Source organism: Nycticebus coucang, chromosome 11 (genome assembly GCF_027406575.1).
Source record: "Nycticebus coucang isolate mNycCou1 chromosome 11, mNycCou1.pri, whole genome shotgun sequence".
Taxonomy (NCBI): domain Eukaryota; kingdom Metazoa; phylum Chordata; class Mammalia; order Primates; family Lorisidae; genus Nycticebus; species Nycticebus coucang.
In genome coordinates, this window is record NC_069790.1 from 110,896,425 (window position 1) to 110,912,264 (window position 15,840).

The 15,840-nt window shown below is 44.3% G+C and overlaps 1 protein-coding gene across 1 annotated transcript in view; it reads right to left on the reverse strand.

Annotated features, from left to right (window-relative positions):
• The window catches only part of PARP12 (poly(ADP-ribose) polymerase family member 12), a 41,225-nt gene extending 32,442 nt beyond the window's left edge, over positions 1 to 8,783 (reverse strand). The window contains exons 1-4 of the mRNA XM_053609039.1: positions 8,452 to 8,783; positions 4,741 to 4,876; positions 3,693 to 3,996; positions 1,391 to 1,492 (exon numbers count right to left, since the gene is read on the reverse strand). Coding sequence (XP_053465014.1) covers positions 1,391 to 1,492; positions 3,693 to 3,996; positions 4,741 to 4,876; positions 8,452 to 8,783 — 874 coding nt within the window. The remainder of the gene's footprint in view (positions 1 to 1,390; positions 1,493 to 3,692; positions 3,997 to 4,740; positions 4,877 to 8,451) is intronic.
• Positions 8,784 to 15,840: the final 7,057 nt, after the last annotated feature.

The window sequence follows — 15,840 nt, forward strand, 5'->3', positions numbered from 1 at the left end:
TTTTTTTGGAGACAGAGTCTTGCTTTGTCACCCTCAATAGAGTGCCATGATGTCATAGCTCACAGCAACCTCTAACTCTTGGGCCTAAATGATCCTCTTGCCTCAGCCTCTGGAGTAGCTAAGACTACTGGCACCGGCCACAATGCCCAGCTAGTTTTTAGAGATGGGGTCTCACTCTTGCTCAGGCTGGTCTCAAACTCCTGAGCTCAAGTGATCCATCTGCCTTAGCCTCCCAGAGTGCTAGGATTATAGGCATGAGCCACCTTACCTGGCTGGCCCAGAACTATACATTTTAAATGGGTGCATTTTATCATGTGTAAATTATACCTCAATAACACTGATTCTAAAAATATACGTGTGTGTGTGTGTGTGTGTGTGTGTGTATCCTGCATATTCTTTGACCTAGCACTCCATTTCCAGGAATCTATCTCTGGAAATACTCACCCTTGTGTACCTGGATGCTCAATGGAACATCACTATACTCAAGCACTACACAGTTGTTACTGACATGGAACAAAAATCTCCAAGATGCAATGTTAAATAAAAGATGAAGGTTGAATAATACTTTGTCACATGTTCCCATATATTTAAAAATATGCAAAACAAATATCGCAATCACACAGCAAGTGTTTACCTTTGGGAAAAGATGGAGGAGGACTTCATGCTTTACGCTTTATTATTGGGCTCCTTTATAAAGTAAGAGTATTCATGAATTGCTTGGGTAATGATTAAGGACTGAAAATGAAACAAGATGTTTTGGTGGTTTTTTAAGGGGAAATCACCAAATTTGAGAATGAAATCTTTCTTCAGTCAAAGCCCAGGATAGCATTTAAAAAGAAAACAAAGGTTTAGTGAAAATACACACATGCTCATAAAACATTGCTGCTTCTGATAAAAAAAGGAGAACTATGGAGTTCACTGGATCAATTCAGAAGAAACACCCAACTTAAATAATTACTCATCCTACAAGAACACAGTTGTTTCCTCCTCTGTGAGGTCTTTCCCAATTTCTAATATGTAAGGCATTTCTAAACCTACTATCACGTTATCTTCGTTCCCACTAGACTGAACAGCTCCCTGTTCCATGCAGGTCTGTGATCTCATGCTAAGCTAACCAAGGGTCAACACTTGACCCTCATTTGATGCATGAACCAGACAGGTATGTTCCCCAAAATGATCTGCAGTTTGATTTTTTGGAAACTCAAAGAATTGCTACTATCCTCAACTCTACAAAGTGGTTTGGCCAGAGTGCCAGGGACTGATGCTGTCTGGGTGGGGGTTCAGGGATGACCTCAAAGCACAGTTCTAGGAATGACAAGCAGGTCAGTTCTAGGAATGACAAGCAGGTACCCTTCCTACAAGTGGGATGAAGGGACCCCCTCCAACTTACCTTGAAAGCTGCAACTTTTCCGGATATAGTACAAGCAGATCTGATCACTCTCCTCCTGGCTAAGAGTATTTGGGGACACAGGACCTGAACTGTTTTTCCTTTCTGTAAAGAAATACCAGAGATGTGTCAGTTTCTGATATGGGGTTAGAATAGTTCAAGGTACAAAGAAAAGTAAAGAGAATTCATTCATCACTCTGCATGAGACAAAAGTAGGCAAGGCAAGTTCACAAAGCCCTATTCTGTTAAGGGTGAAGGTGGGCTTTTTACTTCTTAGGGATTAGCTGGGAGCCCCAGGCCACATGGCTGCTAGCCAAATCCAGAACACCATATAGGGGGCTCTTTTCTAAACTTTTGCTGTCCACCCAATTCACTAGGAGACCTATTTAAAAATACAAGTTCCATCTCCACCTCAGACTAACTGAATCTGAACCTCCAGATGGGCCCTGAACACTTTTTTAAGGGGAAAGCAACGTAAGATTCCTTCTATACCTAAGGTGCCCCAGAGGGCAAATTAAGGGCTATTTTTCATAAACTAGGCTGATACATAGCAAATATGTGTTAATGAACTATCAGAATTGTCACAGGTCTGTGACTCATGTCTATAGTACCAGCACTTTGGGAGGCCAAGGCAGAAGGATCATTGAGGCCAGGAATTCAAAACCTCATCTTTATGAGAAAATTTTTAAAAATTAGCTAGGTGAAGTGGTGAGTGCCTTTAGTCCTAGTTACACAGGAGGCTGAAATGGGAGGACTGCTTAAGCCCAGAATTTCAAGGCTGCAGTGAGCTAAGATGGTTTCACTGTACTCTATTCTGCTAAGCAACAGTCAAAACACCATCTCTAAAAATAAAAAATGAAAAGAATTGAGAAAAATACCAAGAAAAGGGCAATAAATAGAAAGTCTGTATCTCAAAATGAAACCTCCTTAACTATTTTTAGGTTTACTATAAGGATCTTATAAAAATGGGCATGCAAGTGCCAAGTTTCCTTGTAGAGTGACATTCCAATAAGTCTTTATGTGTGACATCTATCCCCACAGACCTACCTCCAATGAGAATATAAAACTCATCTGCAATCCCTCCCAACCCTATTGAGAGTCCCTGTCATTCTGTTATTTATCTTCCCTTTTCTAAGCCCATGAAATACTTAATACCTCAAAACCAAGGCCTGTGGGACCCTGAAGGCCATCTCCTTCTCCCCGCCAGGATGGGCAACTGCTCTTTGGACCTGGTATCACTGGGCAGTGGATCCTCCCCTCCCTCTCTAACAAGGCTGTAATCCAATTGATACTCTTATTAAAGATTTAAAGCACAAGTTATCTATTTGTAGGCTTCCCACAGTTGAAAGAAATTAACAAAAACAAACTGAAGAGAATATAAAGAAAGAACAGATATGGTAAGGACAATTTTTAAACATAAAAGTAAGGTAAGGTTAGAGTGCTGAGTTTGTGGGTAATCCTGACACACACCTGATATTTTAGGAAGCGCTCTATTAAAATCATAGCTCCTGCTACAGCTAAATAAGAAGGCTTGGTTCTACACTCTGAGGGACTACCACAATAGCCAACCAATGGCCTATATCATAAAATCCAAAGGGTATCAATGTATCATAATACATGGTTGAGAGACCATGTTATTTACCTGCCAAACAGGTACTGAAGAAATGCCTATCAAACAAAAATCTCTGCTTAAAATTCCCCCTTTTGCTTGTCACTAAGCCTGACATTGCTTTAAGAAAAATAAGCATTCTAGCACACTCAATTCAACAAATGTCTGAATGTCCACTTTGGGCCAGGTACTATCTAGGTGCTGGACATGAGCAAGGAACAAAAGCAGACAGAACTTATAATGACTCAAAACATCCTATTTATTCATATGAGTTAGATGTCCAAAATCAAGATATGCTTCTTTTACTCATTTTGTAAAATCAAAACAGAACAAAACAAAAAGGGTTCCTCTACAGTTGTACAGCACAGCATTGCTAGCTTTGGGGTCCCTCATGGAAAGGCAACCTTTTGGGGGGGTCAGGGGCACCGCACAGGGGGAGGAGCTGAGTATCCCATTTCAGCACAGATAGGGCCCACTTGGAATTTATTCTCCATCAACACCAACTCCCATTTGTCCAGAACACGTCTATTATTTCAACTTATCCTCAAATTCCCCCAGGCCCTTGCTAAGAAAGGATCAGCAACTCCATTTTAATAAAAGAAGCAGGGTTGCCCAAAGTCACACATTATATTTACTAGTCAACTGTAATCCAGGAACCCCCAGCCCAGGGTATACCATATTTTCTACTAGCCTTACCAGAAGTCCCCTGTGGGCCTGAAGGAGGAGGAGGGGACACTTTGATAGAGGTAGAGCTCTTATTCTTGATGTCATGTGCATTTCTGTAAATGGAAGGCAGTCTGCTCACCAGGTCTGGGCTCATGCCCAACTTCTCCAATTTTTCCAGATTCTCCGAATTAGAGAAATCATGAGATCTCTTACAGCTAGTGCCAAACTTGCATTCCCCCTGTAAAAAATACTGGCAGATATGGAGTTTGATACATTGCTTTTGAAAGGAACAAGAGCCGTGGGGTCCATCTCCTTTATTGTAATGTTGGCAGATCTGTTGACGGAAAGGAAAAAAGGTACCAGTTCAGGGAAAAAAAGACACCATCTCCCAGTGACCAGTCCAGTGGTTATAAGAACTCTGCACAGTCAAAGCTGTGATTCCTTCATCCACTGGGAATACAGCTACGAGATCATCCCTCATTCTAGTCTAGATGATGGCTGCTAACACAGATAGTACACCCTTGGGAACCGGGTGGAAAGCAGATCGCTTAGAACAAGCCCCTCCAGTGGGAAAATCTAAAGCACTTCAAAGTGACCAGAGCTGCTCCCTTCTCAAGACAGTGTTTGAATGTGAACTGAATAGCAACATCCTACGGACCTCTACACTCTACCTATATTCTTTCCCTACAGACTACCCAGCTCTTCTCTTCCAAGGCCTCAATTCCTCCCAACTCTCTTTTCTATAATTCAGAGTCAAAAGAGGCTCTGAGTATCTTGGAGAAGGCCAAATAACACCTTTCATTTCATTTCCCAAGGGAGCACACAAAGAAGCTCAGAGAAGTTAAACAGCCAGTCCCAGTCACACAGCTCTTTATAGTATCTGGCATATATGTTGTCTGTTGAATCAGTTTGTTGGCAAAGCTGGGACTTGAACTTTAATAACAGCTCTTCTGCTCTATTCTCCAAATTCCTGGAGGTGGGAACTAGCCAGAGACCACCAATTCATAGGCATTATACTTCCCAAGATACAGGAATGCCCCAGACGGCTGCCGAACCCAAGACTTCCCCTGGCACTTACTTCTGGCAAAAGCCAGGGGTCGTTCTGAAACAAGAGTTGGCACAGCTCACTATAGCTGAGGTGGTCAACGCCATGAGTTCTCAGCACACTCAGGTTGTGATCAGTCGTCAAGCTGTGATTGTTCCTACAGTTCTTCCTAAAAAGAAGCAGAGCTAGTGTTACAGGCTACATTGTGTCTCCCAAATTTTCTAAGTTGAAGTCCTAACTCCCAGAACTTTAGGATGTGACTGAATTTAGAGATAGGGCCATTAAAGAGGTAAGTTAAAATGAAGTCATTAGGGTGAGATCCAACCCAAGGTGTCCTTTTAAGAAGAAGATATTAGGACACAGACACTCACAAAAGAAAGACTACGTGAGGACACAGAAAAAAAGGTAGATATCTATAAGCCAAGGAGAAAGGCCTCAGAAGAAACCAACCCTGCCAAGACCTTGGACTTTCAGCCTCCAGAACTATGAGACAATTGATGGTTGTTATTTAAACCACCCAGTCCGTGGCACTCTGTTATGGCAGCAGTGGCAAACATAACAGCTGATAAAAATCAGCCTTCATGACAATTTTTAAGAAACACTTCGTGACACTGTTTACAAGCATCAGGAAAAAAAATAGCATGTCTATGCAACAACAAAAAAATGTAATGTTTATTTACCAAGAAAGAGATGGGGCCTTGCAAAGCCTAGGCCCAGGACAGTACCTCTGAGCAGGCATCTGATGAGAATGATAAGGCCATGATTGAAAGAGGAGTCCCAGCATACCAGTTAGTCAGCAGGTACTTAACTATGTGCTAAATAAGTGTGGTTTCTTAGGCTTGTGCGCACCCATACCCGCACACAGCCCAATCCTTTTTTCTGCTCCCTTCCTCTATTCTTCCAATCCACAAGCACCTGGTAAGCAACAAGTTTGAGCCTGGAACTGGCACCATGCCCTGAGGACCCAAATACAAACTTTCCAATGACTTCCTGGGTCAAGTGAACCCGGAAAAGTCAGGCAAATAGCATTTGCTTGACTCAGACACTGCCATATCTCATACGCCATACTCCTAATAAGCACCTCAAGAGAACACCAAACCCCTGATCCTTCCTCAAACCTGTACCTCCCCCAGTCTCCCCTGTCCTAGTAAAAGGCAACTTCCCTCCTCTACTACACAGACCAGAAACCTTTAAGCCATCCTTGACTGGTCTATTTTTCTCATCTAGGGGAGGTGAAAGACGTACAGATGACTCTATACTAGAGAGCGTGAAGTGCAAGGTCAGCCATGGTCAGAATACATCAGTGCACCTAGGCCACTCTGGGCTGAGGAGAGAACAGAAGAAGAAATGAGGGAGGATGCTAAAAAGTATAAAGCCTGAGCTGAATACTTAAAGGGTGTGAAAGAACCAAGAGAGGAGGAAAAGGAAGAACATTCTAGGCAGAGGGGCAATAATTTGGTGCTGCCAGAGCCAAATACAATAATTGTAAAGAAGATGATTGATGATAATGACAACATATATTATTTGTCATATACCAGGGATTGCCCATGTTTTATGAGTTAACTCATTCAGTCCTCAATAAGCATGTAAGGTAATACTATCCTCATTTCACAGATGGAAGCACTGTGGCTCAAATGTAAAGTCACCTGCCCAAGATCCACAGCTAGCAAGGAGCAGGGCCCCAGTTAAAACAAGGTGAGCTGGCTCTTGGGACTGACCACCGTGCTCATTGCCTCCTGAGCATAGGACTGGGGGTCAGGGACCTGGGACTCCTCACCAGCTCTGCTTTAAGGCTACTTTGCTTTAAGACGACCTATTTCTCAAAGAGCCAACTGTGTAGTTCAAGAGACAAGTAGAGTCACAGTGAAAGCACAGTGAAGTCACAGTGAAAGCAACAACATTCACTCCCTCAGGTTAGCTGGGAAAGAAGGTTCAAGAAACTCACCTGTATAAAGCACAAGGAAAAGAAAAAAATGAAGAATGAAGAAAATTCAAAAGTCATCTAGGCCAATAAACGTCATTATCCAGATTTCAAACACAAGTTAAATCTGAACCCATATTTTGGCAACTAACATAAAGAGTAGGGCTGTCCTCTTCATTTTACAAAATTTGGACATTAAAAAGATCCACCAGTTATCCCTATCATTGGGTTGATCCAGCCACCATTTACCATGTGCCCTCTTCCAAGTTATACCATGAGATGCTTCATCCTGGAAGAACTGACTACCCTAGATTACTTTTACCTTCTTTTCAGGCCTCAGATTTCACCCAAGATCTGATCCGCTCCTGAGGGATGCTGCCAGGTATACACCAACCATCTCCCAGACCAGCAACCCGGGGCCTAACCTTCCTCTGGAGTGTCACACCTGGAGAGTCAACAACATTCAGTCCAGTAGGAGATGAAACCCAAGAGGCATCACCTCTCTGGTATCTTCTCACCACACTGTCACCAGTGCCCCAACTCTCCCAAATTTCTCAGACATGGCTCTTGGAAAATTCTAATTTAGATATTTCTGGACAGCTGCTTCCTCAAGACTACACTTCATGGTCCTCAGACAGCTTCTGGTCAGACTTAGCCTGTACAAACACCCCACACAATCCCTACTGTCCATCTTTTCCTTCTGTTCTGGAATGGTCTGGAATGGCCTCAAGAGCCACAAGCTGAGGAAGGCATAGCCTGGGTCAGCCTGGATCCCTGAATGACTGCAGGGACCCGAACCATACCCCATGCTCACTGTGGGACCGGACAGGAGCAAGAAATAATGTCTACTCTGTTAAGACAAAATAAATGAAGAAGAGTGGGGGGTGGAGAGGAAGAAAGGAGGAGGAAAGAATAGAGTTGGGGAAGGAAGGAGGGGAGGAAGGAACTCTCCTAGACAACTAACTAGGCTAGCTTCTGAGCATTCTCCACCACATCCTTCTTTAAATCAGCAGCACACTCCCGGCCAACATCTCCTCCTATCCATCTTCAGGACAAGCTCCACGGTCCTCAGCACAGCACACCGCTCATCCCTGTGGGTGCTGAGTGCGGGCACCGGACAGGGAGGACCTTCTCTGCCTGCAGGGATGGACATTCTACCGAGAGCGGAGGAAATGAAAGAGCTCCAGGGGCCGAAGAAAAGTGATCCTTTGAGTTAAGGGCGAACAGACTTAGGGAGCAAACAAACCAAGAAGGGCATCCCGGAGGCGGAGGCCACCACGGAAGCAAAGGCTGCGGTGTCCAGGGAAGGGATGGGACCCAGCAGGGGCCGTTGACGGAGGGAGGGCGGGACTAGCGCCCCACGGACCTGCAGGCAAGGGGCAGGAGCTCGCGTTTTCTGGCTTGTAGGCAGGTAAATAAGAGGGAGTGAGATTTAAACAAACTCTTCCAGCTGCCGGGCAGAGAAGGCCCTCCCTGTCCGGCCCGCAAGGCCACCACGGGAGACCGGTCCAGGCCACCGCCTCCCCCCTTATTGCCACACCCAGGGTGTCCCACCTGCCACCGCGTTCACCCAAGTCTCTCTTTTCAGAGAGTGCCCTCGGGAATCTAGAAAACACCATTTGACCCCCAGTCTCTCTCACAGCGCCAGGTACTCAGTAGGTGCTCAATAAGTGTTCGCTAAGGTGAATGAAGGGGAGTGAGGCCAATGAAAGGGCACATAATTGTCTCCCCCCCGAAACGGGCTGGGAGAGGGCTAGGAGGACCCAGGTCCCCAGCACGCCATCCCCTCCTCGCCCCCCGTCGGGGCTGGCGCGGCGCCTTACCCGGCCCTGACGAACTTGCAGGCGCCATAGATCAAGAACTTGCAGAGGTGCAGCTGCGCGCAGAGCCCCACGCAGCCGGGCTTGGCACCCTGGTGCGCGCGGCACAGGCGCAGCGGCGAGGCGGCCAGCACCAAGCCCTCGGGGGCCGCCGCCGCGCCGTCCGCGCCCGCCCGCCGCGCCACCACGAAGCGCCCGCGGTCCCGCAGCAGCCGCTCCAGCGCGTCGCCGCCCAAGCCGGACCGCAAGCGGCGCTGCAGCTCCGGCAGCTCCAAGGCGCCCCCGGACGCGCACAGCACCTGGGTGATCTCGCCGATAACGGTGGCCTGGGCCATGGCCGGGCGGCAGGGACGCGCTGCCAAGGCCTGCGCCCGTCGGATGGCGGCCTGGCGCGACGCTGGTGGCTGCTGACACGGACCGACGGGCCGCTCGCACAGGGTGGAGATGCCAACGGAAAACGAAAGCGAAAGCGACCCGGGGCGGGAAAAGCAGAACCTGTGCGGCCTCGCCACGCCCACGGCCGCAGCTGAACCGCCGGCGCCTCCCGCCTCAGGGCCCCCAGCTGCGCCGACGCCCGCCCGACTGGGGCTCCGGCGCTCGGGCGGAGGCCGCGCGTCGCGGCGCCGCGGGGGCTCCAAGGCCGGCCCGAAAGGGCTGCCCCGGGCCCGTGCGGAGGTTGGGGCGGCCTGCTTCGGGCGGCGGAGGCGGAGACGGCCCGAGTTCACTCCGCCACCTGGCGGGAAGCCCCCTGCGTGTGGCTGGAGCGCCCTCCGCCAGAGCCCGGACGGAGCGGCCGGCCGGTTGGCGGAGCAGGCGGGGACGCCGCCCGTTAAAGGGCGCGCAGGTCGCCGGGTCGGGCCGGGGCTTCGGGGCGGCTCACAGAAACCCGGACGGCGGACGCGCGTCCGGCCCTCGGCACCCACGAGAAACGCTCAGCTTCAGGGAGTGCAGTGAATTCCTAAATTTAAACTCAAATGATGTCCGTTTAAGAAAAAAGCAAGTCCGTTTCTCTCAGCCTCGCCCGAAATGTTGAAGAAATATTTTTAAAGACCCTTCAGACCCGCAGTGGTTCTCAACCTTCCTAACGCCGCGGCCCTTGAATACAGTTGCGACCCCCAGGTTGCGAACCGCTGCCCGGGAGCACAGGGCTTGCCCACACGTCACTGGTGGAAACGTGAACTGTTAGAGCGCTCCGGAAAGTAATCCCGCCAACAGCACGAGAAATTCAGACCGCGCGTGACCTTTAAGCCAGCAGTCTTTCTTCTGAGAATCTTGCAGAAGGGAAAGAATAGTGGATGAATTAGGTACCAAAGTATTACGGGTGAAGGTATGGTTTATGCAGATCGCTACGTGACTTTAACCAGCATGCATTAAATGGGGGTGTTGACCCACCAGGACAGCCATAGTGTGGTGTTCAGAAAAAAATGCTGGGTTTTTGTTTTTTTAACAAAAGAGAGAAAGAACTCTATTTGTGTGGGTGAGGGGCAGGGCGGGGTTCAATGAGCTTGGGGAGGCGTGGCGCGGTGTAACCCTAGCTCTCTGGGAGGCCAGGCGAGTGGATTGCCCTGAACTGACCGTTGGAGACCAGCCTGAGCCAGAGCGAGTCCCCAGACCCGGTCTCTAAAAATAGACGCGTGTTGTGGCGGGCGCCTGTAGTCCCAGCTACTGGGGAGGCTGAGGCAAGAGTTTGAGGTTGCTGCGAGCTATGACGCCATGGCACTGTACCGAGGGCGACAAAGTGAGACTCTGTCTCTAAATAAATACATAAGCATGGGGAAAGATGAGGAAGCACGCTGGTGGTAGGGGGTGGGAAGTGGGAGGTAACCAGGAAAGTGGAACTGGGAAGCTGAGTTAGAAAGATGGGGGTGGGGGGAATGTTTATGAGTTTATGGTATAACATTAAATTAAAATGAATTAAAATTCTAACTGTAATACTACAAAAATGGGTGAAGACTAGATTATAACAGGGACAACTGAAAATGCTTTAATTAGGAAATGGGAGGAGGGATTGCTCGCTTGGGTTTTAATTGCAGTTATAGTTTTCTGATGGTGTAAAATGTTAATTTTTAATTTAAATTTTTGATTTTTAAGTTGTGGTTCTGTATTGTTTTGCAATAAATAACATTTCTTAAAAAGAAAGGAAGGGTTATATCAGTGAAAATGGTGGTTTAAGGACCCCATAAAGTTTACCTTTCCATAAAAATTGAAAAAATTGTCAATTTGTCAGAATCAACTTTTTCATAGCTCTGGAAATTAACCAAAGCTTTTATCAACACATCTAGCGTTTAGTCAAGAAAAACAGCTGTATCTCACTAAGAACATCAATCTTTGTAGCATTTTAACTTACCCTAGTCTTACTCTCCCTCTCCAGCTCCATGGCAGCCCTCATTCCAGTACCTATACGAGAGGGAGCAGACAGGGCTGTAGCTCTTTTAAAGCCTCCATTGCCAAAGTAGAGTCATTATTTGACCTATCTAGGGGTTCCCTGGAAGACCCTTTGAAAAGGCTTGTGTTTATTCAATCTCATTGGAAGTAGCCAGTTCTAAAGGTTTCTGACCCCTCAGATGGCAGCGTAGAGGGTCAGGGTGTTTGTCAAATATTTTAACATCATGACTGGCTGAGGCAATGAATGACAATTGGGGCAAACAATAAAATAGCCAAAAATCATAACAGGAAAAGCTAACAAATGAGTCTCGGGTTAACACTGAGTCTCTGTGTGAACAGGAAGTAAATGAATGTTGAAGGCATGCCCTACACCACATACAAGCCCCTCACTAAAGTCTAAGAGACATATTAATTCCAAGTGTTTAAGGAAATCTCCATCTAGTCATTGGCTGACCACTAAGCTAATCAAGTAGAAACTTTAATAGACACACAAATGGAAGATACACACTTTACAAATTTAGCTCAGAAAAGACACTAAATACTACAACAAACATCAACAACAAATCCTAATCAGGGGAAGAACATAGCTCAAAAAAGGCACTACATAACTACTACAACAAGCAGCAACAACAAACCCTAAGGAGGAGAAGAATCTGACACATTATTTGAAATGTCCAATTTTCAACCAGAAATTATGGGGCATAAAGAAACAGTATGATCCATACAAAGGAGATAAGAGCAATCAATAAAAACTGTACCTGAGAAAGCCCAGATGTTGGTCTTTGTAAATAAAGACTTTAAATCAGCTATTTTAGAAAGAATGAGAATGATGCCTCACAAAATAATAACAAAGAAGTAGAAAGTATAAAAAGGAACCAAATAGAAATTCTGGAGCCAAAAAGTACAATAATTGAAAAAAATTCATTGGAGGAGTTCAGCAGCAGATTTGAGCAAGCAAAAGAAAAATCAGCAAACTTTAAGATAGATCAATTGAGATTATTTAGTCTGTGGGACAAAAAGAAAAAAGAATTAAGAAAAATGAACAGAGCCTGAGAAACAGGGATTTGGTCAGTTATACTAATAAGATAATCATGGAAGTCTTAGAAGGCAAGGAGAAAGAAAGGGAAGAAAGAATATTTGAAGAAATTATGGCTAGAATTTATCAAATTTGCTGAAAGTCATTAATCTACATATCCAAGAAGCTCAATGAACTCCAAATAGGAAAAACTTAAGAAGAACCACACTTAAACACATCATAATCAAACTTGTGAAGGACAACGAGAATCTTAAAAGCAACGAGAGAAGCAGCTCATCATGTACAAGGAATTCTTAATAAAATTAACAAATGATTTATAATCAGTAACCATGCATACTAGTGAGATGACATATTGAAAATGCTAAAAAAAAAAAAAAAATTCAATATCCAGCAAAGCCATCTTTCAAAAATGAAGGCAGAATTAAGATATTCCTGATAAACAAAAGCTGAAAGTGTTAGTTGCTAGCACTAAGAAAAACGCTAAAGAAAGTGTTGGGGGCTGAAAGTAAAGGATGCTATGCAATAACTTGAATTCTCATAAAGAAATAAAAAACTTTTTGGAAAGAAGTTTTTTTTTGGGGGGGGCGCAGTTTGAACCCATGACCCCCAGTATATGGCCGGTGCCCTACTCCTTTGAGCCACAGGCGCTGCCCTTTTTTTGTTTGTTTTTGAGACAGAGTCTCACTATATTGCTCTGGGTAGAGTGCTGTAGCATCACAGCTCACAGCAACCTCAAACTCTTGGGCTTAAAGTGATTGTCTTGCCTCAGCCTCCCAAGTAGCTGGGACTACAGGCACCTGCCACAACTCCCAGCTATTTTTTTGTTGTACTTGTCGTTGTTTGGCAGGCCTGGGCTGGATTGGAACCCGCCAGCTCCCAGTGTATGTGGCTGGCGCCTTAGCCACTGAGCTACAGGCACTGAGCCTGGAAAGAAGTTTGGAAAATACTCAAGGAACTGAAAGTAGATCTACTGTTCAATCTTGCAATTCCTCTACTAGGTATATACCCAGATGACCAAAAATCATTTTATAATAAAGACATTTGCACTAGAATATTTATTACAGCCCAAGTCATAGTTGCCAAGACATGGAAACAGCCTAAGTGCCCATTGGCCAATGAATGTATTAACAAATTGTGGTATATGTATACCACGGAATACTATGCAGCTATAAAAAGATGGAGATTTCACATCTTTTATCTTTACCTAGCTAGAGTTGGAACATATTCTTCTTAGTAAAGTATCTCAAAAATGGGAAAAGTATCCAATGTACTCAATACTACTACAAAATCAATATATAATTACCTACACATTCATACGAATGATAAAACATAACTATAGTCCTGAAAGGAGGAGGGAGGGGAAGGGGGAGGCTGGGAGGAGGGAGAGTATTTGGTGAGACCTCACCTAATGTGCATAATGCAATGGTACGTTTCATAACTACTAAGAATAGAGTATAAATGTTTTACCACAAAATGTAAGCAAGGTGATGGTTGTGTTAATCGGTTCAATGTAAGCATTTCATATTGTATGTCAAATAAGTACACTGTACCCCGTAAATGCGTCAATGTACACAGTTATGATTTAATAAAAAAAAAAGAAAAAAATCCAGTAAAGGTAACTACATAGGTAAATGAAAAAGTGTAAGTGTATTTTTTGTTTCTAATTCTCCTCACCCATCTGATTTAAAAAACAATTACTGGCTCTTTTTATGTTGATTAATTTGAGTTTTCTGTAGATCCTAGTTATCAAGCTTTTATCTGATTCATAATATGCAAATATCTTTTCCCATTCTGATGATTGTTTACTTTGGTTGTTGTCTCCTTAGCTATACAGAAGCTATTCAGTTTAATTAAGTCCCATTTGTTTATTTTTGTTGTTGTTGCAATTGCCACTGAAGTCTTCTTCATAAAGTCTTTCCCCAGCCTAACTTTTCCCCCTTATATCAGTGGACAAGAGAGATGAATAGAACCTTCTCTAAAGAAGACAGATAAATGGCTAACAAACATATGAAAAAATGCTCATCATCCCTAATTATCAGAGAAATGCAAATCAAAACCACCCTGAAATATCACCTAATCCCAGTGAGAATGGCCCACATCACAAAATCTCAAAGCTACAGGTGCTGGTGTGGATGTGGAGAAAAGGGAACACCTTTATCTTGCTGGTGGGACTGCAAACTAATACAATTATTTTGGAAGGAAGTATAGAGAATCCTCAAGTCAAACTGGACCTCCCATTTGATCCTACAATCCCATTACTAGGCATCTACCCAGAAGAAAAAAAATCCTTTTATCATAAGGACATTGGCACTAGACTGTTTATCACAGCTCAATTTACAATTGCCAAATTGGGGAAACAACCTAAATGCCCACCAGTCCAGGAATGGATTAACAAGCTGTGGTGTATGTATACCATGAAATACTATTCAGTGACTAAAAAAGATGGAGACTTTACGTGTTTTGTATTAACCTGGATGGAGGTGGAACACATTCTTCTTAGTAAAGCATCACAAGAATGGAGAAGCAAAAATCCAATATACTCAATTCTTTTTTTTTTCTCAGAGACAGTCTCACTTTGTTGCCCTCAGTAGAGGCCGTGGTGTCACAGCAACCTGCAGCTCTTGGGCTTAGATGATTCTCTTGCCTCAGCCTCCTGAGTAGCTGGGACTACAGGTGCCCACCACAATGCCCGGCTATTTTTTTGTTGCGGTTTGGACGGGGCCGGGTTAAAACCCACCACCTTCGGTATATGGGGCCGGCGCCCTACTCGCTGAGCCACAGGCATCGCCTCCAATGTACTCAATTCTGATATGAGGAAAATTGATGACCTAGTACATCATGGGGGGGTGGGAATAGGGAGCAGGGAGGAGGGAAGGGTGGGGGTCACAGTGTGTGATCCTGACCTCTTGGGATCAGGACACAATTATAAGAGGGACTTTATCTAACAAATGCAATCAGTGTAACCAGGTTCTTTGTACCCTCAGTGAATCCCCAACAATAAAAAAATACAAAATAAAAGACACTTGCAGAATGCAATACTTACAAATGTAAACTGATGGGCAAACAATGTATGAAGATGTAATTTGTGGTAATAACAGCAGAAGGAAATTCGGAGGAAAGTGAAGCTATAGAGAAGCAGATTTTTATATACTGTTGGAATTAAATTAATATTAATCCAAACTAAATTTGTATAAATTATGATTTTGGTAATCCCCAGTCCAACCAACAGCTCAAAAATCTGTAATAAAAGAAATAACACGAGAATTTAAATGGCACAATAGCAAATATCCATTTAACATAAGAGAAGGCAGTAATAAAGGAATTGAGAAACAAAACACAAAAGGCATATAGAAAAAGTAGCAAAATGGTAAACATAAATTCTGTCTTATTAGTAATTACATTAAATGTACATAGATTAAACTCTACAATTTAAAAATGGAGATGGTCCTCATCTGTCACCACTTACAAACATTGACTCACCATGGATAATTTAAATCTAAAATATGAAACAATAAAAATCATAGAAGAAAGTGTAGGAAAAATTCTTGATGATACAGGCCTGGGGAAAGATTTTATGAAGAAGACTCCATTGGCAATTACAACAACACTGAAAATAAATAAGTAGGACTTAATTAAGCTAAAAGGCTTCTGCACAGCTAAGGATACAACAATCAAAGCAGACAACCTTCAGAATAGGAAAGATACTTGCATGGTTTGTTGTTCTCTTGAAAGCCACACAACATACTATCCAGAAGCTCAGAACAGAATACCAAATAATGAGAGCCACGTAGTGGCAAAGAATTGATAACCAGAATCTACAGCAGCGGTTCTCAACCTGTGGGTCGTGACCCACAAAAACTGTATTAAAGGGCCGCGGCATTAGGAAGGTTGAGAACCACTGATCTACAGGGAACTCAATCAACAAAAAAAGAGCAAACAACTCCACTCCAGAGTCCACGTGCCCAGCTACC